The sequence below is a fragment of the Centropristis striata genome, chromosome 24, assembly GCF_030273125.1.
Source record: "Centropristis striata isolate RG_2023a ecotype Rhode Island chromosome 24, C.striata_1.0, whole genome shotgun sequence".
Classification (NCBI taxonomy): Eukaryota; Metazoa; Chordata; class Actinopteri; order Perciformes; family Serranidae; genus Centropristis; species Centropristis striata.
In genome coordinates this window covers 8,694,546-8,719,028 of record NC_081540.1, presented here as the reverse complement: position 1 = coordinate 8,719,028, position 24,483 = coordinate 8,694,546, and the positions used below count along the sequence as shown (strand labels likewise).

Here is a 24,483-nt window from a genome sequence, read left to right as displayed (position 1 = left end):
TTTATCTAAAAAAATATTTAAAATTATACAAAACTTTACTTAATTTACACTTACTACTTACATTTTTTAGGTATGTAAAAACAGGTATAAAATTAGCAATAACTACAATATTCAAGGGTGTAGTAGTAATAAAATCCCCTTACACATAAACTAACTATTCTTTGTAGGCTACCATAACTATTGTTTTGGGGAAAATCAGCTTTTATTTAATTTATGTGACTATTTTTTTTAGACATACAGTCATGGAAAAAAATATTAGACCACCCTCGTTTTCTTCAATTTTTTGTTCATTTTAATGCCTGGTACAACTAAAGGTACATTTGTTTAGACAAATAAAATGATAAAAACAAAAATAGCTCATACGAGTTTAATTTAAGAGCTGATATATCTATACATTTTCCATGGTTTTCTTGATAATAACCAAAACATTATCAAGAAGTGCATAGACAATGCAACTGTGCAATGTATTGCTGTTTGATATAAATAAATAAATAAATAAATAAATAAATTAAAAAAAAATGGAACTATTGGTTGGAAGCAAAGACTGTATATAAAGGTTGGAAGGACTGAAGTGAAGACATTCATTTAAAAAACGGCGGGGGGCAGCATTACGCCTTGTAGCGTTCAGTCTGCCGGAAATTCGGGAGAAGAAGAAGAAACACTCGAAGTAGTAGTAGAAGAAGAAGAAGAAACAAGAAGCGGCATTTAATACTGCAACAACAACGACTACTACTACTACTGTTACTGCTCGCAGACAGTAATGTCTGGTTTCAGCGCTGAGCTCATAGAATACCTGGAGGGGAGGATAACATTTGAGGAGTTTGACAAGCGGAGAGACGAGCGGAAAGCCAAGGTACATCACAAATCATGTCAGTTAACAGGTGTTGTGTCCTTACTGGTTTACACACTAACTGGTGCCCGTACTCCTGTGTGCAGCTGTGTTTTGCCTCAGTTAGCAGATTCGTCACATATTTGATAAACATATAGAGGTGATGGTTTATAAACAATTACATTTTGTTGTAGTGGATTTGAATCCAGCTCTAACCGTTCTTGCAAACATTATATTTTCATGCTTTCTTTTTATGAATAGGTGGCTTTGATGTAGTGTTCAGTCTGTGGCCTAGAGGTTAGGAATCGGGCTTGTAACTGGAGAGTCGCTGGTTCGAATCCCGGTACTGACAGGTCTAGGACTGAAGTGCCCTAGAGCAAGGCACCTAACCCCCCCCTCCACAGCTCCCCGGGCGCAGTAATGTGCTGCCCACTGCTCCTTGCATGGTGTGTTCACTTGTGTGTAAAAAAGGATGGGTTAAATGCAGAGGTTGAATTTCCCCATTGTGGGATTAATAAAGTACTCTTCTTCTCTTCTTCTTCTTCTTCTTCACTTATAACAATATTATCCACAGTAGATAGGAGATACTACCTGGAAATCACCAGTTAAATGTGATGGTGGAATGTAACTAACCACTACATTTAGCTGACAGCTTTAGTTTTTAGGTGAAGATTTTACATAACCTGATCAAGTTAAAGTGAACAAATAAATTAAACAACATATAGTATATTAAATAGTTAAAGTGAGTGCTACATTAACAGCAGTAAAATGCACCAATAATAATATTCTAATAATTTATTTAGAATATATAAAACAATTTGAGTGTGTCCATTCTGCATAACAAGTACTTTTACTTTTGATACTTTAAGTACATTTTGATGCTGTTACTTTTTTGCATGATAATATTAGTACTTTTACTTAAGTAAAGGATATTAATACTTTTTCCACCACTGATTATTATGGATTAAGCTACCCAATAGAAAACAAAAAGTAACACACATAAGCTACACCTTTTCCAACTGCAACTTAAAATTGATAATTAGTTAATCAAAAAATAACCCAATAGAGATATACATTGTTCTTAAATCGTCCATTCAGCATATAAATCACTTTTACATCTGCTACTTTAAGTATGTTTTGATGCTTTTCTACTTTTACTTTAGTAATTGTTTTGTGCAGAACTTTTCCTTGTAACAGAGTATTTCTACACTGTCTTATGATGTCTGAGTACATTTTTCCACCACTGTCATATTGTTTATTTTTTTAGGAGACAGAGACATGTGCTGAAGGTGTGGAGGATGATGCTCAGCCTTCTACCTCTGCACAGATCCCGGGGAGCATCGGTAAAACTGCTGTCTGTCTGACATGAGATCCAAAACTTTATAGATGTTTTATTTGGATCTTTACTAAAGAAAGCATTGTTATTGACTAATTAAATATGTAGTAAAGTGCCATTCATATAAAACTCACATTAAACTTTCATATCTAGGTGAGGGCCACAAAATATCGTCACGAGGGCAGCAATTGGCCCACGGGCTGCAAGTTTGAGACCCATGCTTTAGAGCAGGGATTCCCAAAGTGTGGTGCATGCACCCCTGGGGGTGTGCGAGATGAGCAATGTAATGGCGGTCTGATAATTACACAATTACATTTTTCCCCCCACACAATAAAGAAGTGTAAACATTTCCTTTGTAAAATGTAAAATCAAAAACTGTTATATTAATTCATTAATAAATGCAGGCTATTCAAAATGCACTTCATCTTAAAATGAAGCGTAGAAAAAGTTATCTTCTTCCATTTTTCCAACCTGTGTTATGATGACGGGTTGTTTAGCTCCGCGCTCATTTAAACTTGCTGCAATTTTTGTTCAACGCGGCTCAAAATATTATAACATTTTCCTCAACTTATGTGCTTTCTGCCTCTGATCCTGAGCCTGTCATCATCCTCTTTGCTCTTAAAAGTGTAAGCTTGCGCATAACTTTGTTGCATTGTATTGAAACTGTGTTCAGGTTAATTCAAATGCGAGACCGCATTGTTGTGATGGTGATTATTTAATTATATGTGTGTTCTCATTTGAGCATGATTAAACATGCCGCCTTTAATATGGCTATAAAAAAGCTTATTGCATTTTGGTTTTTTTGAAGGTGTGGGGGATTGGGGGTGCGTCAACCCGGTTGGGACATAGGTGCGCGGCTAAAAACGTTTGGGAACCACTGCTTTAGAGAATACATGCAACAGTCATAAAGATTATTATTATTATTATTATTATTACTACTACTACTAATCATTGTTGATTTATATCACATGACACAACTCAGAAGAGGGAATCAGCCCGGGGGTTCAGCTGGCCTTCGCCTCAATGCTGGGAGAACGGCCCGAATCACCATCTTCAGAAGAGGAGGAGGAAGAAGACGGCTTGAGCTACGTGGATGATGAAGATGATGAGGATTACAAGGTGGAGGGAGGGGAGGACCGGAAGGTGGAGGTGGAAGTGGAGGAGGAGGAGACGGGGAAGAGGCAGAGACGAAGGGGGAAAGGAGGAAGAGGAGCGAGCAGCAGGAAGAAGAGAGAGTTGGACGATAAGGAGGATGTGACTGTTGGGGACGTGTTCGCACTGGAGATGGAACTGAACCGAGAAAACAAGAAGATGATGAAGGTGAGGAGGAGGAGAGAGTGTGCAGTTGTGTTTTTCCAGCTTTTATTTTTTTGGGAATTTTTTGGGGAATTTTTTATTTTTATTTATTTAAACAAAACACAACATAAATCACCAATGGACAAACACAGTAAAACAAAAACAAAAAAAACACAACAAAATCACAAAACCAACCTAAATAAATAAATAAAACTACAATAATAAGAACTTTAACACATTAAAACTAAACAAGACACAAACACACATCAAACGTAATTGCCACATAAAACATACAGTATATCAGTAAACTTGATAACCTAAGAGAAAATAATAAAGGGTTAAGTAAAATGCCAGACTTCCACTTCAATAAACCTTTCCCACCTTTCCAAATACCGTCCAACATCACCATTCCTATTAGCAATATAACCTTCCAAAACAAAATAACATTTAATAAGCATCCTAAATTGATTAATATTCAAAGAATCTGCATTGACAGCTTTAAAAATAAATATTTTCCCTAACAAGATAATTCAATTCATAATATAACTGCTTGTCTTTTTTTATTTTGTTTGTAAAAGGCATTTACAAACAGACATCAGCACAAAAATACAAAATCCATGTTTTCCATAGACCTTGTCTTTTTTCCCCCCACCCATTTATTTATGCATACAGGTGTGTTTTTCCAGCTTTGTGTTGGTTTATGATTGTGTGTGTGTATGTGTGTGTTTGTGTGAAGGAGCGGCGTAATCGCAGCAAGCTGCCCAGAGCTCTGAGAGGCTTGATGGGTGAAGCCAACATCCGCTACGCCAGAGGAGAGAAAGAGGACGCCATCTTGATGTGTATGGAGATCATAAGGCAGGGTATGTTATATGTTTTATATGTTATATTAATCAGCAGAGGCCCCACGGTATGTTTTTTTCCCCCGATACTTGAGTCATGATACAATATATTGCGATTAGCTTTTTAACTGCATTTTGTGGCCACAAAATTAAATTAAATCAAGAATTGTTTTGTCAAATATGAGAAAATTCGAAACTGGTTTGTTGGCAAGGCAATTATGGTTTTAAATTACTTTCTTTAAAATCTGTCCTGTTATAAAAAATGTTATCCGTTTCGGGTTTTAAAACAAAAACATAAAACAATGGGAATGTAGAGAATACAGCAAAGAAGAATTTGTTGTGTATTTTTAAACACGCTTTCCTTTTTTCATACAATTTTAACTCAAATCTTTTTTCCCTTAAACCTACCTAAATAATGGAATTCCAGCAGCCTGTCATCCACGTGTACAGAGGTTTGAATCAGCAGAGGCCCCACGATCGATTTTATCCTGATACTTGAGTCACCATACGATATTATTGTGATTTTAAGCATATTGCGATACAATATATTGCGATTTAGCTGTTTAACTGCATTTTGTGTTCATAAAATTAAATTCAATCAAGAATTGTTTTGTCAAATAAGAGAAAATTCTCCGTCTGTTCATCTCACTTCAGTCTTTTTTATTTCTCCACAATGAGAGTCAAACCCACAGACTGACCAACAAAGTATTCAGTCAAACTGAACTGATATCAAACATGTATGGACGACAGCAACTGCAGCATTTTGTCAAATTTTCCTCAACTTTAAGCTTCACTGCTCTGAATTTTTTTTTAATTAAACATAAAATATCCTAACTTCGCAGCATTATTTCGGCAACTTCCCAACACGATATCCTGATGCACCCCAAGGCACTAACCTGGTGCCTATAGATTGCTTAGATCTTCTAGTTTCATATGATATCAGTATCTCCAGTATATTCCTAAAAGTGAGCCCACTACGGCCTCCGAAATGCATCTCTAGTATGTATCAACTTGTGTGTGTTTTTGGAGTAATCAATTTTAACGTGTCATTTATCTGATTAAATCTTCTTCCAGCTCCTCTGGCCTTTGAGCCTTTCTCCACATTGGCTATGATCTACGAGGATGAGGAAGACATGGACAAAGCGCTGCAGTTTGGTTTGATCGCTGCCCACCTCAACCCCTCAGACTGTGAGGAGTGGATCAGACTGGCAGACATGTCTCTGGAGCAGGACAACATACGGCAGGCTATTGTCTGCTATTCAAAGGGTGGGTGGGCACACAGTTGGACGACAACAACTGCAGCATTTTTCAAACTTTCAGAAACTTTAAGCTTCACTGATTTAATGTTTTTTCAATGAAACATAAAAATAGCCTAACTTTGCAGCATTATATCAACATTTCCCAACACGATATCCTGGCGCACCCCAAGGTACTAACCTGGTGCCTATAGATTTCTTCAATCTTCTAGCTTCATATGATATCTGTTTCTCCATTATATTCCTAAAAGTGAGCCCGATACATCCTCCGGGAAAAAAAAGAAAAACGGTGAAAATATTGACGGCCCGCCGATGCTAAATATCTATATAATATTGCCATGCAAAATATTGGGATACTATGCTGTATCAAATTCGATATATCAGGTTTTCCCTATAAATAAGTGTTATTTGTAACCCTGTTTTTAATAATGATATACTGCATTGACTCTTATCTCCTGCCTCCCCAGCCATCAAGTACGACCCCACCAATGTGCGCTACGTGTGGGAGCGCTCCAGCCTCCACATGCGTCTTGGCGAGCACAAACAGTGTATGGACGGCTACCGCAAGATCCTGTCGCTGCTGCCGCTGGAGGACGGAGAACACTTCATGCAGCTCTCCAAGGACATGGCTAAGTACAGTACATGCGCCTGATCTTGACATTAATTAGGCCATTAATAAAATGTCATCACTCTCGCTTGGCAGAAACATCAGTGTATGAGTCTGTGTGTGTGTCCTGTTACTGTAGGAGTTACTATGAGAGTAATGACCTGCCGTCAGCTTTGGGTATAGTGAAGGAAGCTCTGGCGCGACACCCCAGCCTGGTCAGCGATGACTTCATCAACATGGCAGCTGAGCTCTTTATCGCCAACCGCCAGTATAATAAGACCCTGCAGGTATTCCTCCATATATTTGTGTGCAGTAAAGAAATAGCTTGCCTGTGACATTCAGACCCTGTTTCCATTTAGCAATAACATGTGGTCCGAGTGATCTGAACACAAGTGGACGGCTCTAAATAAAGGTGGAAACACTGTCAGGACGTGCTGGGATCGGATGTCAAAAACCAGATTAGGCCCCCTGCCTGATCGATCTGTGTATTTTTTAATGATGAATGAATTGGTTTGATTTTATCCAAAACTTTTTAAAACACACAGAAATACAAGAATATTAATTTGAGCAAAACTAGCTTACTGTATCAAAACTTGCTAGCATGCTTGCTAGCACTAGGTTTAATTGTATCCAAAACTTATTTAAACACAAAACACCTTTAAATATGAAGATTACTGTGAAAACTAAAAACTACATTTTTACACCTCCATGAGTTAGCGTTACCATTGACAGGATTAAGTCTCTTTTCGCCCTTTCAAAATAAAAGCGTCCGTTAAAACAGGATTTTGAGGGTGATTCCACTAGTAATTACAGTAATGATAACTGAACAGGACAGAATTGTTGCATTGTGACTGAATGGAAGGACCTATAAGCTGCTAATGGATGTGTTTTTGTTGTTGTTGTTGTTGTTGTTTTTTGTTTTGTGTATTATTGTATTTAAATGGAAAAAATACAATAAAATTAAAGTTTAAAAACAAAAAAACAGGATTTTGGACAGTACTGTATTTTTTTTTTTTTTTTTTCCACATGAATGCACGCAGCGATTAATAGGTTAATTGATCATTAACGTTATAGCCATGAGGAACTGTAAGCTGCACATGCAGACATTTCTCAAACTTTATTTCGTAGGCTAAGCAAGATTTGCATCGCAACCGGCACATATACGGTTAAAAACAGCAACGCATTTAGTGTTTCTCAAACGGAAATGATGCATGTGGAGACGGATGCTACTTCCAGGTGAGAACACACAGACTGAGAGCTGATCACTGGTGTTCGGATCACTCAGACCACATGTTACTGGTAAATAGAAAATAGGTGAAATTGTTCTTCATGGATGCATTTGCTTTGTGTGTGTTTTTTTTCCAGGTCTTGGTCCAGTTTGCAGCTATAGTTCTGGTCAGGAATGATTCAGATGAATCAGAAGTTGCGTTACCAGGACAAGATGAGAACGTTGCAGAAAAGACATCAGAGGAAGCAGACAAGAAGAGTGAAGAAGAAACAGCTGCAGAAGACAACAGTGAGTAACTCTTTTTTTTTTTTTTTTAAATATAGATCAATATGCTTTATCTGTCTACAACCCCAATTCCAAAAAAAGTTGGGATGCTGTGTTAAATGTAAATATAAATAAAAACAGAATGCAATGATTGGAAAATCTCAAACCCATAACCCATAATTAATCACAATAAAACATAAACAACATATCAAATGTTGAAACTGAAGACATTTTGGCATTTCATGGAAAATTTGGGCTCATTTTCAATTTGATGACAAAAGCACATCTCAAAATAAAAAGCTGGATAAAAGTATAAGCCAACTTAGTCCCAAAATCAGCTGATAATTTATGAGCTTGATATATATATATTGAGCATTCCTGAGTATAAACCCTGATTCATCTATGTGTTTTTTCAGGTAATATTACGGATGTACAAGTACCAGACAGTGTCCCAGTGGACCTGAGGGCGAAGCTAATTGTCTGCCTCATACACCTGCATGTCAACAAGCCCCTGGAGGTAAACACTAAAACATAAAACATTTAACTCCCTGACGTTTTTTTTACAGTTTAGTCTCACTTGAGTTAGTTTTACTGATCGACAGGAAGTCTCTTTTTGTCCTTTCAAAATAAAAGCGTCCATTATCAAAACAGTCTTTTGCATTGTATTGTAAATATATATATATATATATATATATATATATCTTTTATTTTACCCATGTATGCATGTTTTTATACATACTGGAGTATGTATAAAAACATAGCAATTAATCAATTAATTCATCGTTAACGTTATAGATGCCGTAGTTGGCAGCTTTCTTCCGAACGCCCATCCCTACTTACAAGATTTTCATAGTAGCCCAGGTGCATCATTGAGAAAATGTAATTTAAGCTAATAAATATTCATATTTCATCAATGCAGTTGGCTCGTTCACCAATGAATCAATGTATCAATCTATAACAAAGTTTTGTTACACCCATAACTAATACACTTTGCGAAATACTCTTTAACCAAAAAACTTTTTTTTTTGTTTAGACTTACTCCTAAATCAGGAAGTTTGGAGCTACTTTTAGCCTCAAGGTGTTTTTTGAATATAGCCCTGTATTTGTAATGGTGAGTTTGAATTTTTGGAGACTAAAATGACTAAAAAACATCTGTCTCTATGCTGCTGCACCCCCTTACAGGGACTAGTGTCGTTGTTGATGGAGCAGAATCCAGAGGAGATTGGAGACTTGTACCTGGATGTAGGTGAAGCTTACCTAGAGGAGGGCGAGTACATGTCAGCTCTACCTCTGCTATCTGCCCTCGTCATATCTGAGAAGTACAACCTGGCCGTCGTCTGGCTCCGTCACGCAGGTGATGCCAACAAAAAGCATTGTTTTAAGTGATCTAAATTTCTTGAGAATAAGTAAACAGGCATGGTGCTTTAAAGTCAAACTGGTAACTTTATTCTCAGTTTCTATGTAAAGAAATTAAAACAACAATACGGCAGCTATTGTGCATATTTTTTGATTGACATTTGAAAGCCACTTTTGTTAGAAGCTGGACAATCAACAATTGTAGAGTGCAACTGACAGGATAACATTATAACCCTATGTAGCCTACAAAGCCATACATAATAGATAGTGGAAGCTAGGGCTGGGCGATATGGACCAAAAGTCATATCCCGATATATTTAGGCTGAATATCGATATACGGTATATATCTTGATATTTTATTGGAAAGTGAGAGCAAATGTTCAGTCAAAGTCAAAGCCAAATATGACATGTCACAAGTAGTTTAATTGAAAGCGTTTATTTAAGTGAACAGAAAAACTGTATAACAGGAGTACCTTTAAAAAAATAAAAATAAAAGCTCCATAAAGTACACATTTAAATAAAAACATATCTTAAATGAAAATAGCCTATGAAATAAAATAGGCCAATCTTTTTCTGAAATAAATATAGAGAAAAGAATAACGAACATTACAAAAGCACTAAATTTGACAAACCCTAGCAAGAACAGCATTTATATATTAAGAAAGAAATATATAAAAAAGAATGATATGGTCTAATTCCATCTCACATTTAAAAATATATTGAGATATTTTTTATATCGATATATCGCCCAGCCCTAGTGGAAGCTACAATTGTAGTTAGCCTAGCCTAGCATGCGTACAAACATATCTCCACTGTCTTAAATGAGCAACTAAGGTATCCGATGGGATTTGAAATGACCTCTCAATTTGACAACTTCATCACTTCTCGCACACAGAATGTCTGAAGGCACTGGGCCACATGGAGGCAGCAGCAGAGAGCTACACCAAGGTGGTGGATATGGCTCCACAGCACCTGGAGGCTCGGCTCTCTCTGGCAACCCTGCAGCAGCAGCTCGGCCGTCCAAAGTGTGCTCTCAAGGCCCTGGAGTCCATGTATGACAGTGACACTCTAGCACAGGACTCGTCAGCCGCACAAAAGGCAAGAGCATGTTTGTTTTTGTACGGGTGAACAGGAGTCGTATATAGTTTTTAAGGGCGCTTTCACAAACCAAAGTTTGGTCCATTTATTCGAACACTGTTGCGTTTAAATCCTTGTTACGGAACAGTGGCTGAGTGTTGTGGAGGAGATTTATGATATGGAGAACTTCACACATATCTTGAGAATGCGGGAGGAACATTTTGAAGGGAAATGGGAGAAATGGCATTATTACAAACTAACTAACCATAGTAATAACTGAACAGGACAGAATTGTTGAATTGTGACTGAATGAAAGGACCTATAAGCTGCTACTTGATGTTTTTTGTTGTTGTTGTTGCTGTAGTTTTTTGTGTGTGTGTACTATTGTATTTAAATTGAAAAAACTCAAATAAAAATTAAAGTTTAAAAATAAATAAATAAATCCTTGTTACGGTTTGTTTGGTTGCTCCAATCGTACTCTGGAACAACCGGTCCCAGACCACTTGCAGAGAGGGTCTCTGTCCGTTTCCAAATGGACCCTAGTGCGATTCGATTGCACTGTTTTCTCAAATTTTATAATAAAATTATTATATTTTATTTCTTATAGTGTAATTTCAGTATGTTTGTTTCTTCTTTACAAACGGGATCTATTGTACATCTGAACTTCCTGGGATTGGATGATTTTTTTTTGCCTGTGTGTATTCACTTATCTCTTGATATTGTGTGGTTGTAGGAGTTAAAGCTGCTTCTGCATCGTTCCACACTGCTGAAAACTCAGGGACAAACGCAGGACTACCTGGATGCTACGATCACTATGATCTCCATGCTGCTTAAGGTAAAGGTGTGGGGTCGGGTGAGGTTGGGGGACAGATGACTGCAGCACATGAAATGTTTATGTGCTCACTTTGATAATGGTGCTGTATGTGTACGTATGTTTGAATGTACGGCATTACATTTAGAGGTGGGGGAAAAATCGATACAGCATAGTATATTGAGTGAAATGTTTTTCTGGTGTCTTAGGTGGCCATGCAGCGAGCGAAGGTGTGTGTCCGTTCTATGACCGTGTCAGGCGAGAGTCACCTCAGACTGGTGAAAGCCAAAGACATGCTGCCGGAGATTGATGACCATGAAGCTGCCTATCTGGACAACACTGGTAAAGATATAAATATCAACACATACAGAGTCTGTAATGGCAGGTGCAGCACAGAGCAGATGGCCAGACTTTGTGCACTGTCAGCACTCATTCACAGTTGCCACCAAGCGGCAACCTCCGGATCTGAGCAGGGAGGCAAACCAGGAAGTGCCTTAAGCTGCATTCTACTGAAAATTCCAACAGGGGGCACTGGCGGCGGCTGCAGAAGCATTTTGGTCCATTAATTTCAATGCAAAATGAAAAAACATCTCACTTGATTTATTACCTTTTATTTTTTTTAGGACAACACTATGGTCTCAATCGCTAGAAAAAAATCTTCTTCAAGACAATTTGATGTTAATAGTGTAAATAATGGCCCCATTTAGAAGAAAATAGAAGATAAAGAATCGTATGATTTGGGGCGTGGCTACCTTTGATTGACAGATCACTAACAAGGCGAGCCGTCATCAGAAGAGAAGCAGAGCAATACGTATCCACGGCAGCGTGTCAATTAAGTTATATATATTTATATGAAAAAAGGTCGTTTACCCGTTTGGTCTCATAACTTTGACCCTTTCACTGTATTTTCACTTAATCACAGTTTATTTCAACATTTTGTTAATTAAAAATGTCTTGTTAAGCATTTAGTTGTACAAAAGGAGTCGCTGTTCATTTTTCCTAGGTAAGTAACGTACATTTCGTTTTGGTTTTTGGCTAGCCAAAACTAACATCCCAGTTAATGCTAACATGAATTATCGGCAACTTCTCTCAGTCAGGTTGAGGTGTAGAGAGGCGTGTAGTCAGTGATCAGATCCCTCTCCTCCTCCACAGTCCAGATATGGTCTGCTCGCCGTTCCCGAAAAAAAGATGGCGACACAAGATGGCGACGAGTGTAAAGCTGAACTCGATGCCTCAAACCAAACAGTCCACAAACCAATTGGTGACGTCATGCAGACTACGTCCATTATTTTTACAGTCTATTGTCGCCACATGTGGAGATATGTGTCTGTTGGTTTGAAAGGACCATATTTGAAGCATGTCGTAGCTCATTAACTGCTAAGCTGTGTAAACTATACTTATTGCATTCACAAAATATTGCACAAAGCCCCATAATCCCTTCTGTGTGGGAAGGATTGGAGTCATTGGATGTGTAAGGCAATGTCAGGCTCCAGCTCCTGTATGTATTGCCTTGAAGGTTATGTGTCACTACAATCCATTCTGATGTTATGCTGATGACTCTAATCATCCCTCTGCCAAGGTAAAACCAACGTTTTGTCCAAAGAAGACTGGTGGCAGCTGCTAGTGAGCTGTGTGCTGACACTGTGTGAGGTGAAGCGTTATGAGGAGTCCGAGCTGCTGGTAGAGTCGGCCATGGAGTTCTACTCCTTCTACGACAACAAGCCTAGGAGGAAGGAGATGGAGTTCTTCGGGCTGTCTGCCACTATCCTCGACCACAACTACTACAAGGCCTACAACTACATCAGGTGGACTTACATGTACCACTTCATTTGGCTAGTATTAGGCGTGTTTCCATTAGGTACTTTTCCCTCTAGTGAGCCGCTATGGGTGTTGCTTGGGAAAGAAGATAAAGTCCGCCCAACTTCACTGGGTAGCGGCTCAGAAAGAGGTACTTTCTGAGCCGCTACTAACTGGTCGACGCTGATTGGATAAGGTTGAGGCATGCGTTATTCATTTGCAGACTGGTGCAAACTGGACGCTGAGGGGTTAACAGCTCCAGCTCTGACTGCAGCAGGGAGAGACTGCAGCGGGAGGACTGGGCCGCTTGTAAGTGCTTTGGGACGGTGCTACTCGTTAAGAAGAGTAGGAACGAGTCTCCAATAACACCAGAAAAAGTCACTAGATTTGTCGCTAGTTGCTTTTTTGAAAAAGAGTCGCTAGAGGGTTCTGAATAGTTGCTAAATATAGCAACAAAGTCACTAAGTTGGCAACACTGCTTGCCGCGTCGGTCTGTTGATACATTCGAACTCCGTTGGTTAGCTGTAACAAAAATACCTGTATGGGAACAGAGGCTGAGGGGAGCTAAGTAGTGGGCGTGGCCAAAACACCCCTTTTCAAAAAGTACTCAGAAAGTCCTCAATGGAAACACGCCTATTGCTTCTTTTTTAGTCGGTTTTTGAAAAAGGAAAGTAAAATACAAATTGTCTTCTCTCTGTTTTTATCTTCTCAACAGATTGATGCTGATGGAAAATGTCAATCTCAATCAACTTTGGAATATTTTTAACCAGGTCTATGTCTAAAAAATGTATCTTTTCACAAAGTTAGGGAAACACCCTGCTAATATGCACTGTACCACATTAATGACCAGTAGTCAGTGACAAAAATACCAAATACTCATTTGTTCACATTGTTGCTGTACCTGTGCATCTTTCCCTTCTTGTGGACCTAAACAAATGTCTGATATGTTTTTTTTTCCTTCCCTTAAGCTGACAATAACCTCCCAGCACCAGCGTCACCATCGCTTCTGTCTCCGTCTCCTGTTGAAACATCCAGACAACCATGCCTTGTGCGTGCTGTGCGGACACAATGCCATGGTGTCGGGGAGCTTCAAACACGCTCTGGGTACCCAATAATTGGTTTCTACATGAAGCAGGATGTACACTAACCTGTTCAGATGCCATATACCTGACATGATTGCGATGAGATAAAAAAAACATATCTTACAACAAGAGCTTTAAAGGGTAGTGAGTAAAAGAATGGATCCATAATAGGGCTGGGCAATATGGACCAAAAGTCATATCCCGATATATTTAGGCTGAATATCGATATACGATATATATCCTGACACTTTTATTGCAAATGTTCAGTCAAAGTCAAAGCCAAATATGACATGTCACAAGTAGTTTTGTTGAAACCGTTTATTTAAGTGACTATAATTACTGTATAACAACAGGAGAACCTTTTTTTTTTTGTTTTTTTAAATCAAAGCTCCATTAAGTGCACATTTAAATAAAAAAAATCTTAAATAGAAATAGCCTATGAAATAAAATAGGCCAATCTTTTTCTGAAATAAATATATTTATATGAGAAAAGAATAACTAACGTTACAAAATAACTAAATATGACAAACCCTAGTAAGGGCAGCATTTATTTATATCTATATATATATATATATATATATATATATATATATATATATATATAAAGAAAGAAAAAAAAAAGAACTATATTGATATATGCAATATGGGCTAATTCCATATCCCATTTAAAAATATATATAAATATATATTTTTTATATTGATATATCGCCCAGCCCTAATTCATAATAACAATTTTTGCATTTCTTTTTCTACATGTCAGTTTGCATTGCCACATAATCCAGTTCTACATTTCCTTGTCATGACTAAAATACTTTTGAAAGAAGATATAGATTACTTCAATTTACTGACCATATTGCAGTCTTGAGATTTATTTCCAAGGATACCTCCAAAGCATTGTTGATAAAAATAGCAAAATCAAAAATATGTTTGTTTGCAGAGTTTTATCCATAATTTATCTCCCATTTACCTCCATTCACTGAGCCTACCCCAAAAACGGTTTGGTGCCCCCGATCTAACCCATTTTGTGTGTCTTCAGGGCAGTATGTCCAGGCCTTCCAGACTCAACCCAACAACCCACTCTACAGTCTGTGTGTGGGTCTTACCTTCTTTCACATGGCGTCTCAGAAGTATGTTGCCAAGCGACATACACTGGTTCTGCAGGTACAGTATTTCCCTTACAGTTAGATACCCTACTCTGTTCTTCTTTAATATACAGTGTTTTACAGATTTATTAGACTATGTGCCATAAAAACCAGAAAATAAATAAAAATAATATAAATTTAAGAAATCTTTCAAAAGCTTGTTTAAAACTAAAATGTCTATGTATTTGGCAAATGACTAACTGAATTTGCCTTTTTAAAACCCAAATCTGATCTGGCTCAAGTCAGAAATAAATCAACATTCAACCACTAAAACTAATTTTTCTTTTCAGGATTGCGAGTAAATAACATGGATATCAATAATAATTATAATTTAGCATTAAAATATAATTTCGATTTGATGTACTCTCTAAAATCTGTGGTCAGACTATAGCACCTGACTTTCACACAGCCTTTTGTTTTTGTGTCTATGCTTGTAAGTTGTATGTTTGCTAATGAAAAACTGCAAAATAAAGTAAAAAAAAAATACTATATATATAATTTCAGTTAAAGAGCTTCTACATACTGGTGTATTAACCATTACAGGAACATAAAAATGATTTTGGTAATAACTAATGCTGTTAATTTAGGACAGCTGTGGCATAAACTGGTGTTAAGCACTGTACATTCATGTGTATTTTCAGGGTTTTTCCTTCCTGTGGCGGTATGTGGAGCTGCGTGGAGAGTGTCAGGAGAGCATGTATAACCTGGGCAGAGCGCTGCACCAGATGGGCCTCACACATTTGGCCATTCATTACTACCACAAGGCGCTTACGCTGCCTGCTCAAAAACTGGAGGTGCGTATACACATACTACAATTTAATCTAAGTGATTTTTTTATTTTTATATCAACTAACCATTGTACTATGGCTATTCAGTATGCTGTATTATAGTTCCTTCATTTAGAAGAAAAAAATCTCTTCCTAGTTTTTCTGTACAGACAATTTTCCAGTAGAACTTCACCCTCAAGGGCTCTTTAAAATGCTTACAGGAGCATCTCAATAAATCAGAATATCATCGAAAAGTCCATTTCCTGAGTGCATATAGATGGATATACTTTTCATAGGCCAACATTTCCATATTAAACACACTTTTTAAATTTGTTTTTTGTAATATCACATTTTTTTGAGACACTGAAATTTAGGACTTCATTAAATTTAAGCCATGATCATTATAATTAGAACAAATTAGATCAATTAAGACATGAAATGTTTCATTCTGTGTATAATGGATCTATATAATATTTTATTTCCAATTTTGAATTGAATTACTGACATAAATATACTTTTCTCATTTACACTCTTCGGGACCCTCATTGGGCCCTCTCATACAAGTGTCAAAAATGTGATATATTTAAAAAAAAAAAAAAAAAAATTCACTTTCACCACATCGAACCTTTTAGCAGCTTCCGACCTAACCATAGATTTTTCTTTTTTTCCCCATTATTTATGTTTTTATGCCCTTTTTTTCATAAGAACCCCTGCTTTTTCAAGGGCAATTAGCCTTTAAACTGACTGATATATAGAGAATCAAAAACAAAAAATAAGCAGAATGTACACCTTTGGTCCCCCAAGGTGCCTCAAGGGTTAATAAGCCGAACAAGATCTTGTCCTCAGTTTTTCTATCCACCTCTTCATACCTTCACAACTGTTCCCCCTTTCAGTGTATCCCTGAAGATCAGGTGGATCTGCGGAGGGAGATCGCCTTCAACCTCTCTCTGATCTATCAGATAAGTGGAAACATGGAGATGGCCCACCAGCTCATCAACACACATTGCATTGTTTGAAAATGCACTCAAATGCCTCATCATCTGTTCCAGTGTTGCAGCTTTTGATTTTTTTTTAGACCCAGATTCAACCCCTTGAAAGTTCTGCCTTGTTAAAATATAAAGGATTAAAAATTTCACAAATTAGAAAATACACAAATAAATGTTGAAATAAATACAGAAATATAAGTAAAACGTGAAATTTATATAAAAATACTTTATGTTGGTAATAAATAAAGTAAATGCTTTTAATTTATTTCTACATTTATCTAATTTACATTCAGAAAGTATTTAGACCCATTCACTTTTTTTATATTTTATTATGTTGCACCATTATACAAAAATTGTTTGAATGTTTTTTCACCTCATTGGTCTGGACCAGATACCCTGTGTCCTTTATGTATGTGTGTATATACCTGTATATATGTGTGTGTATATATATGTATATACAGTTGCAATGTATTTTCAGGATTTATCAATTAAATTCTTTTCAAAGAGTAAGATTCTGCTTTGGACTTCTTATTATTCTTATGAGTTGAGTAATACATAAAATCATTGCAGAAAGTGCATGATGTAGTATTTGTGTGTGAAATGTCACAATTATTCAACCTCTTTATAATGTTCAAAAAACAGAATAACAGGAGCGCTGCTGGTGTCCCTAAATACACCGGTGCTCTTGCAATGGGTAAACAGTGAACTCAAAAGAAGAAAATGCATGCACTCTGGTGAATGGTGGAAAAGTTAAATGTTGGTGTTTTTTATATGCAACCCATGTAAAATAAAGGGTTTTAAACTTTTCCACCAATCCACCAGGGTGCCTGCATTTTCTTCTTTTGAGTTCACTCTTTATAATGTTGTTTTAAAGCTGTCTGACATTTTATGGCGAGTTGAAATATAATTGAGCCTCCGCAAACACTATAATGATCCTTCATTTGCTTCAGCTGTGATGCATATATAAACCCCACCCATGAAGGTATTCAAGGTGAGTTTTAATCATGGGAAAGACAAAGGAGCACCCTCAAAAGCTAAGGGAGGTAAAAGAAGATTTCCCCAAAAAAGTGATATTCCAAGAGACACCATTGGAAAAAATTATAAGGAAGTTTAAAACTTATGGAATAGCTGCACACCTGCCTGGTCATGGAAGAAAGTCCAACATTTCATCAAAGGCTCTTGGCAACTTAGTCAGAATAACTAAGAGAAACCGTGTGACTGAAGGCACCTACAGGATGACCTGATGAAGGCTGGTGTGTATATATTAGCCCCACCCTCTCCTCAGCTGCTGAAACCCATATCCACGCCTTCATTACCTCACGACTGGACTACTGCAACAGTAAGTCCCACTCATGTGACAAAGATAATCAAAGTCACATGAAATTTACATGTTATTCCCTTTCTGTGTCTCTGTAGTTAACGTAGAAGGTAATAACCTCCCTGATGAGCACAACTGGCAAGCTGGACAGACCAGGCTCAAGGTAGGTAGTCTTTAGGATCCAACAAAAAAAGAAAATGTATGTATATATATATATATATATATATATATATATATATATATATATATACAAACACTTGATGGATATGTGGACTAGGGTTGTCACAATACTAAAATTTTCAACTCGATACCAATACTCGGGAAAATATTCGATACTCTATACCATTTTCGATACGGATTAAAAACAAAGACCCCAAAATTTAACAGAAATATTTTAATTAACAAGAAAAATGCAACATGTAAAAATGAACATAAAAAACAGTTATGCAAAAAGAAACTGTAACTATGATAACAAGCTTCAGGTCTGAGGTAATGCAAAAAATAAATAAATACAATAAAAGATAACAATTAGAACAATGGGAGGGGTCCAAGCATCGAACCTTGGGGGACACCTTGAGCAACTGGAGCTGTGTTGGAATTGCCTTTAAAGGTCAGAGAGATAAGATCTGAACCAAGAAAGGGCAGTGTCAGTGATCCAGAGGGAGGAGGATGGAGTGATTGATGGTATCAAAGGCAGCGCTCAGGTCAAGTAAAATGAGGATTTTGAGGAAGTGGGCATCAGAGGAGAGGAGGAGGAGGAGGAGGAGGAGGAGGTCATTGGTGAGTTTGATTAGGGCAGTTTCTCTGCTGTGTTGGGATCTGAAGCCGGATCGAAATTGTTGGAGTCCATGTGGGTTTAAATTTGGAGGCCACAGTGCGTTCCCAATTTTTTTTTTTTCAGAAAGGTAAGATTTGAAATTGGTGTGTAGTTGTTGGGGGTGACATGGTCAAGACCTGGCATTTTGGAGAAGAGAATATTGGGGTAAGTAGAACCAGAATGAATGAGGCCAGAGTAGTTGGAAGTGATTGCGGTGTGAAGAGCATCTTTGTATTTATTATATGTAAATAGTACTTGTATGCCATTGTGTGCACTGTTGTTTTTTTGTAGAGCCGTTCAAGTTGAAGTTTCTGGGATTTCATCAGAGTTCCGGGGTGAACCAGGGAGCAGTGTGGGTGAAAGAAACAGTTCTGCTTTTTAAGGGGGCTTTTTAAGTTGATTGAGGCAGGAGGACAGTGTTTTGTTGTAGAGGTTGATCAGGTCTGCGGGGGAGGGGCCAGTGGAGGAGGGGATAGAGGGACAGATGGACGTGGTATTGAGGAAGTTTATGGCGTGTGTGTTTTGGGTCTGGGATAGGGATGTTAATGTCCATGATGGTTGCTAGGTGATCAGAGATGGAGAGGTGGTTCATGGTGATTCCAGTGGAGCAGACTAGGTCAAGGATGTACCCACAGTTATGGTTAGGGAAGTTAATGTGTTGTGTGAGATTGAAGCATTTGAGCATGTCCAGAAAGTCTGTGGCTATTTAGATTTGTGATGTCCTCACAGGCGTGTAGCTAAGAGTTACCAAGTCTAAACATGAAAGCTGAAAACCCAAACCGTGCCCTCGAAAATCTATGAGAAAACATTACAAAATCACCAGCAAAGTGGAAAGTCACATTTACTCTACCAAGTGTTATAATTATCCAAATATAACAGAAGGTACACCAATAATGTTACAATCCATTTAGCAAAGACTACCACTTTTGTTTAAAAAAAATCTAAGAACCTCAGACGTTAACATATTTTTTAAATGATTGAAGTTAGATTTTTTTTTTTGCTTTTGTTCTCAGTAAAAAACGAGTGGACAGCCTTTCTTTTGCCTCTCGATGGATTAAAGCATTTGGATTATTTACCAAATCCCTCCCTCTCTCCAATCCCAACAGTCTGCTTCCATCATGTTTCCTTCCTGGGTCACTGCACTCCATCACGGCCAGGGGTGGGACAGCCTACTGGTGGAGAGGGGGTGGGGCTATGTCTGTAAATCCTCCTCCCTAGGCAATGAATAATGTAAGCAGTGATATTGTTCAAAAGCACAGTATAGAAACTGTTAACAGTTTGGCTACTGCATTATAAAAACAAAAGTCATAATGCTACTTCACCATTTATAATTCTAAGCACTGTATAACATTACTTTAATAATCCTATAGTAGGGCTGGGCGACATGGACCAAAAGTCATATCCCAATATATTTAGGCTGAATATCGATATACGATATATTTCCCAATATTTTTATCTCAAAGTGAGAGCAAATGTTCCTTCAAAGCCAAATATGACGTCACAAGTAGTTTTATTGAAACCGTTTATTTAAGTGAACATAAATACTGTATAACAACAGGAGTAGCTTTTTTTTTTTTTTAAATCAAAGCTGTTTGCACATTTAAATAAAAAAAATATCTTAAATAAAAATAGCCTATGAAATAAAATAGGCCAATCTTTTTCTGAAATAAATATATTCATATGAGAAAAGTATAACAAACATTACAAAATAACTAAAAATGACAAACCCTACTAAGGGCAGTATTTATATATAAAGAAAAAAAATTAAACTATATCAATATCTGCGATATGGTCTAATTCCATATCACATTTAAAAATATATAGATATATCTATTATATCGATATATCGCCCAGCCCTATCCTATAATAGTTTTAGAACAACTGTGTAACAGTTTTGTATCCTAAAATAACCTTTATTTAAACGCCTCGCCCCGAGAGTTTACCCCTTTAAGATAATCACTTCTTTGACAATTTGCCACATTCATAGGCATCAGATAAGAACCCAGCAAAGAAGAGCTAGATTGTTTAGTTATCAGTTTAGTTTATCAGTGTTTTATTGTTGACACTAATATTGGTAACACTTTCTTTTGAAGGTGTCTACATAAGAGTGACATGAGTGTGTCGTAAACATGACATGGGATGTGTCATGAACATTAATGACACTTTGAAGTAACAGTGATGCTCATGATACTTGTCATGTCATGTTTCTGACAGGCTTGTGTGACTCTTATGTAGACACCTTCAAAATAAAGTGTTACCATATCTTGCTTAAGTCACAAAGGCATGTTCAAAAAAATTGCCTAAGTCATACGCCTATGCCTACATCATTTACACACAGTGTTATAACTATGCCAATAGCCATCCTTTGTTACATCCTTTTTGAGTGAAATGATCCATAAATGTCATATGTTACACTTTTGGTGAAGTTTTCTGTATTTCCTGCAAAACTTGAAAAAATGAGTTTGGCGATTATTTTAACAGGGTGACAATTTGCATTTTCCCTTGGTGAGCGTGAGACCCTTCTTTAGCGACCCCCTAAAGGTCCCCGAACCTCGGTTTGAGACCCTGTGATCCACAAAGGGGTGGTGGTGGGAGGCGTCAAATCTGTTATTTTGATTCTGAGCTCGGTCAGTATGGACTCCGACAACAGGATTCCTTAAAAAAAAAGTTGCCCACCCGCATTTAAAACGAAAATATGTTGTTATAACCAGAATGCGGTTTGTTTTAGTTTATTTACAACATGGCAGAGCGTAAGCATAACGGGAATAACGTGTGTGAAGCAGCGGAAACGGGGCGGAGGATGTGAAATGGTCCAGCCAAATAAATAAGATATGAACGTTTCTTTCTACCCAACCTGGCAACATCGCGGAGAAGTAGGCGACGCGGCGAGGAGAAGGGGCTCGCAAACATGATATAAAACGGGGATATTAAATTCAGATTGCAAAAGGGAGTTTCGCTTTGACTGGAGGCTGGACTACCGAGGATCAGCGGCGCTGCGCCCGGGATCTGCAGCGCCGGATCTCGCTTGGAGAGCCGATGAAGAGCCTGTGGTTTCTGGGCCGTATGGAGGTCCGTCGTACATAATTTAACGACTTCTTTTGGGATTTTCATCAAGCAGGTGTGGTCGGCAACAACATATAATTCTCCGTAGCAAAGGTAAGTTAGATGTCTCAAATGTAGCATTTAATAATAGCCAGATATTTAGGCTTTTGTTTATTTTGTACTCAAAGGGTTGCTGTGATGTGGATCTCAGGGGGTCATATGATGTCATCAAACCTGTAATCGATGTTTTCTACACACAAATGCATATAAACATTGTTCTCACTTATCAATCTGTCTGCCTCTGTCATGCTGTGATATGGCAAATGCACGAGCAACAGTGACAAATAAAGGCCCGATTAGAAACAACAACATAGCCGAAACATAATCTCCAACATCGTGCGTTGCTTTATGCAAAAACAGGAAAAAAGTCCACAATGGTTCCAACCTGCTCATACAGATTGTTAAAGCAAATGATAAATCAGATCAGAGCTGTAGCGTGATCACACAATCAGAAGTCACAATCAATAACAGGGCAGCTCATCTCCTGTTTCCTCCCGGACAGCTTCACGTATTATCTGAATCTAATTGTAGTCTAATCCGCATATAATAAACGACAGTGTTGACTGCGGTTTATTTATTCAGGAAATTGATTGGCAGGCCATCTGTGTGCTCTTTATGTCTGAGATCTGGCGTTTTGTAGCATGATCACTCAAAACAGATGATCTGATTGTCTCTGCTGAACAAATAACATCTTAATATGGATGTGTAGTAGGGCTGGGCGATATGGACCAAAAGTCATATCCCGATATATTTAGGCTGAATATCGATACGATATATAGAGACCGAATCCCAAATCAGACACATCTGCAATGCCGTACTTTCATTTTTTTTCAATGTTGTTGTTTCGAACACGATCACCACCACCAGTATAGGTATAATTAATTTATAATTTAATTTATGTACATGGATATTTATATGTCTAATTACAATAAGAAAGTAAATCTGATGAGAGAAAGCAGTAAGAACGATTGGGCGACGATCTTAAAAGTACGTCTTTATTTTTACTGTACTTTATTTTATTGTGAAGGACAGAAGTACGGTCAGGGTGTGTTGATAACGATGTTTGATAAAGGTGATATTTATTTGGCGACTTGGGATACAGTTAGCGCACCGGCGTTAGTGTCCTTTAGCCGACTCTGGTAAACCAGAGGCTAACATACACAGTTAAAACAATATACGGTTTTAAAGAAAATAAGTTAGACTCTAGTTTCACACCATTTAATTAATTGGAAGCATAACATGATCATTTATATTAGTAGTTAATGTGAAATTTTGATAGAATATTAGCCGAACGGTGTCCGATTTGGGATACAGTTACGCTATGTCCCAATATTTTTATTGCAAAGAGCAAATGTTCATTCAAAGTCAAAGCCAAATATGACATGTCACAAGTAGTTTTATTGAAACTGTTTATTTAAATGAACATAAATACTGTGTAACAACAGGAATACCTTTTTTTTTTTTTAAATCAAAGCTCCATAATGTGCACATTTAACTAAAAAAATATCTTAAATAAAAATAGCCTATGAAATAAAATAGGCCAATCTTTTTCTGAAATAAATATATTTATATGAGAAAAGAATAACGAACATTACAAAAGGACTAGTAAGGGCAGCATTTATATATCAAGAAAGAAAAAAAGTTGAACTATATCGTTATATGCGATATGGTCTAATTTAATATCACATTTAAAAATATATAGATATATTGAAATATCGCCCAGCCCTAATGTGTAGCATCACTCAGTGTGATAAAATAGGAGCTTGTTTTTGGTGATGCTGGATAAGCTGCAGAATGAACATTGTTCATTCACAGGTAGGGTTTCAATTTCTTGCTTTCACTCAAGAAGAATCTATACTCCACCACCCAACTGCTGCATCTTGGGTTTGCACTCCAATACAAGAGAGATTCTCAAGTTAACTATGCCTATTGACCTGATATTTAATACCATTTTCATTATCAATGCATCCTGCCCGTACAAAATGGAATATATCACATACGGTCATGGAAAAATGATTAGACCACCCTTGTTTTCTTCAATTTCTTGTTCATTTTAATTTCTGGTACAACTAAAGGTACATTTGTTTGGACAAATTCCATGGTTTTCTTGATAATGATTTTGGTTATTATTAAGAAAACCATGGAAAATGTCTAGATATTAGCTCTTAAATTAAACTCTTATGAGCTATTTTTGTTGTTGTCATTATGTTTGTCCAAACAAATGTACCTTTAGTTGTACAAGGCATTAAAATGAACAATAAACTGAACAAAAAAAGGGTGGTCTAATCATCTTTTATATTGACAATACACTGATAAAAATTTTTATATTTCCATGATATATGTTGACAATAAATATATTTAATTTATACATTCAAGTTTGTGAAAACAATATTTCAAACATTCTGTATGCTTATAAATGTTTTTCTTAATTAATTTTAAAAGTATACATTATATTACACTGTTGCCCTTAATGTTCAAATAATTTTGTCAACATGAAAAATGAATGATTGATTTAAAATGATTATGCATTTCTATAATTTACACATGACAGCATATTCAGTAGTTAAGCTTAG

At 37.0% G+C, this 24,483-nt stretch overlaps 2 protein-coding genes across 2 annotated transcripts in view; both read left to right on the top strand.

The window, feature by feature from the left end:
* The first annotated feature begins 679 nt into the window (after positions 1–679).
* On the top strand, positions 680–17,096 carry gtf3c3 (general transcription factor IIIC, polypeptide 3). Its single transcript, XM_059328014.1, has 19 exons — positions 680–853; positions 2,097–2,172; positions 3,148–3,485; positions 4,198–4,321; positions 5,375–5,566; positions 6,024–6,189; positions 6,303–6,450; positions 7,529–7,679; positions 8,072–8,172; positions 8,838–9,009; positions 9,907–10,109; positions 10,822–10,923; positions 11,109–11,241; positions 12,479–12,704; positions 13,412–13,466; positions 13,665–13,800; positions 14,815–14,939; positions 15,562–15,714; positions 16,581–17,096. Exons 1-19 carry the CDS (start codon positions 761–763, stop codon positions 16,701–16,703), a joined length of 2,817 nt encoding a protein of 938 aa, XP_059183997.1. The 5' UTR covers positions 680–760; the 3' UTR covers positions 16,704–17,096.
* A 4,287-nt stretch (positions 17,097–21,383) lies between these two features.
* The window catches only part of hecw2b (HECT, C2 and WW domain containing E3 ubiquitin protein ligase 2b), a 35,498-nt gene continuing 32,398 nt past the window's right edge, over positions 21,384–24,483 (top strand). The window contains exon 1 of the mRNA XM_059328009.1: positions 21,384–21,964. The gene's annotated coding sequence lies outside the window, so the exon portion shown is untranslated. The remainder of the gene's footprint in view (positions 21,965–24,483) is intronic.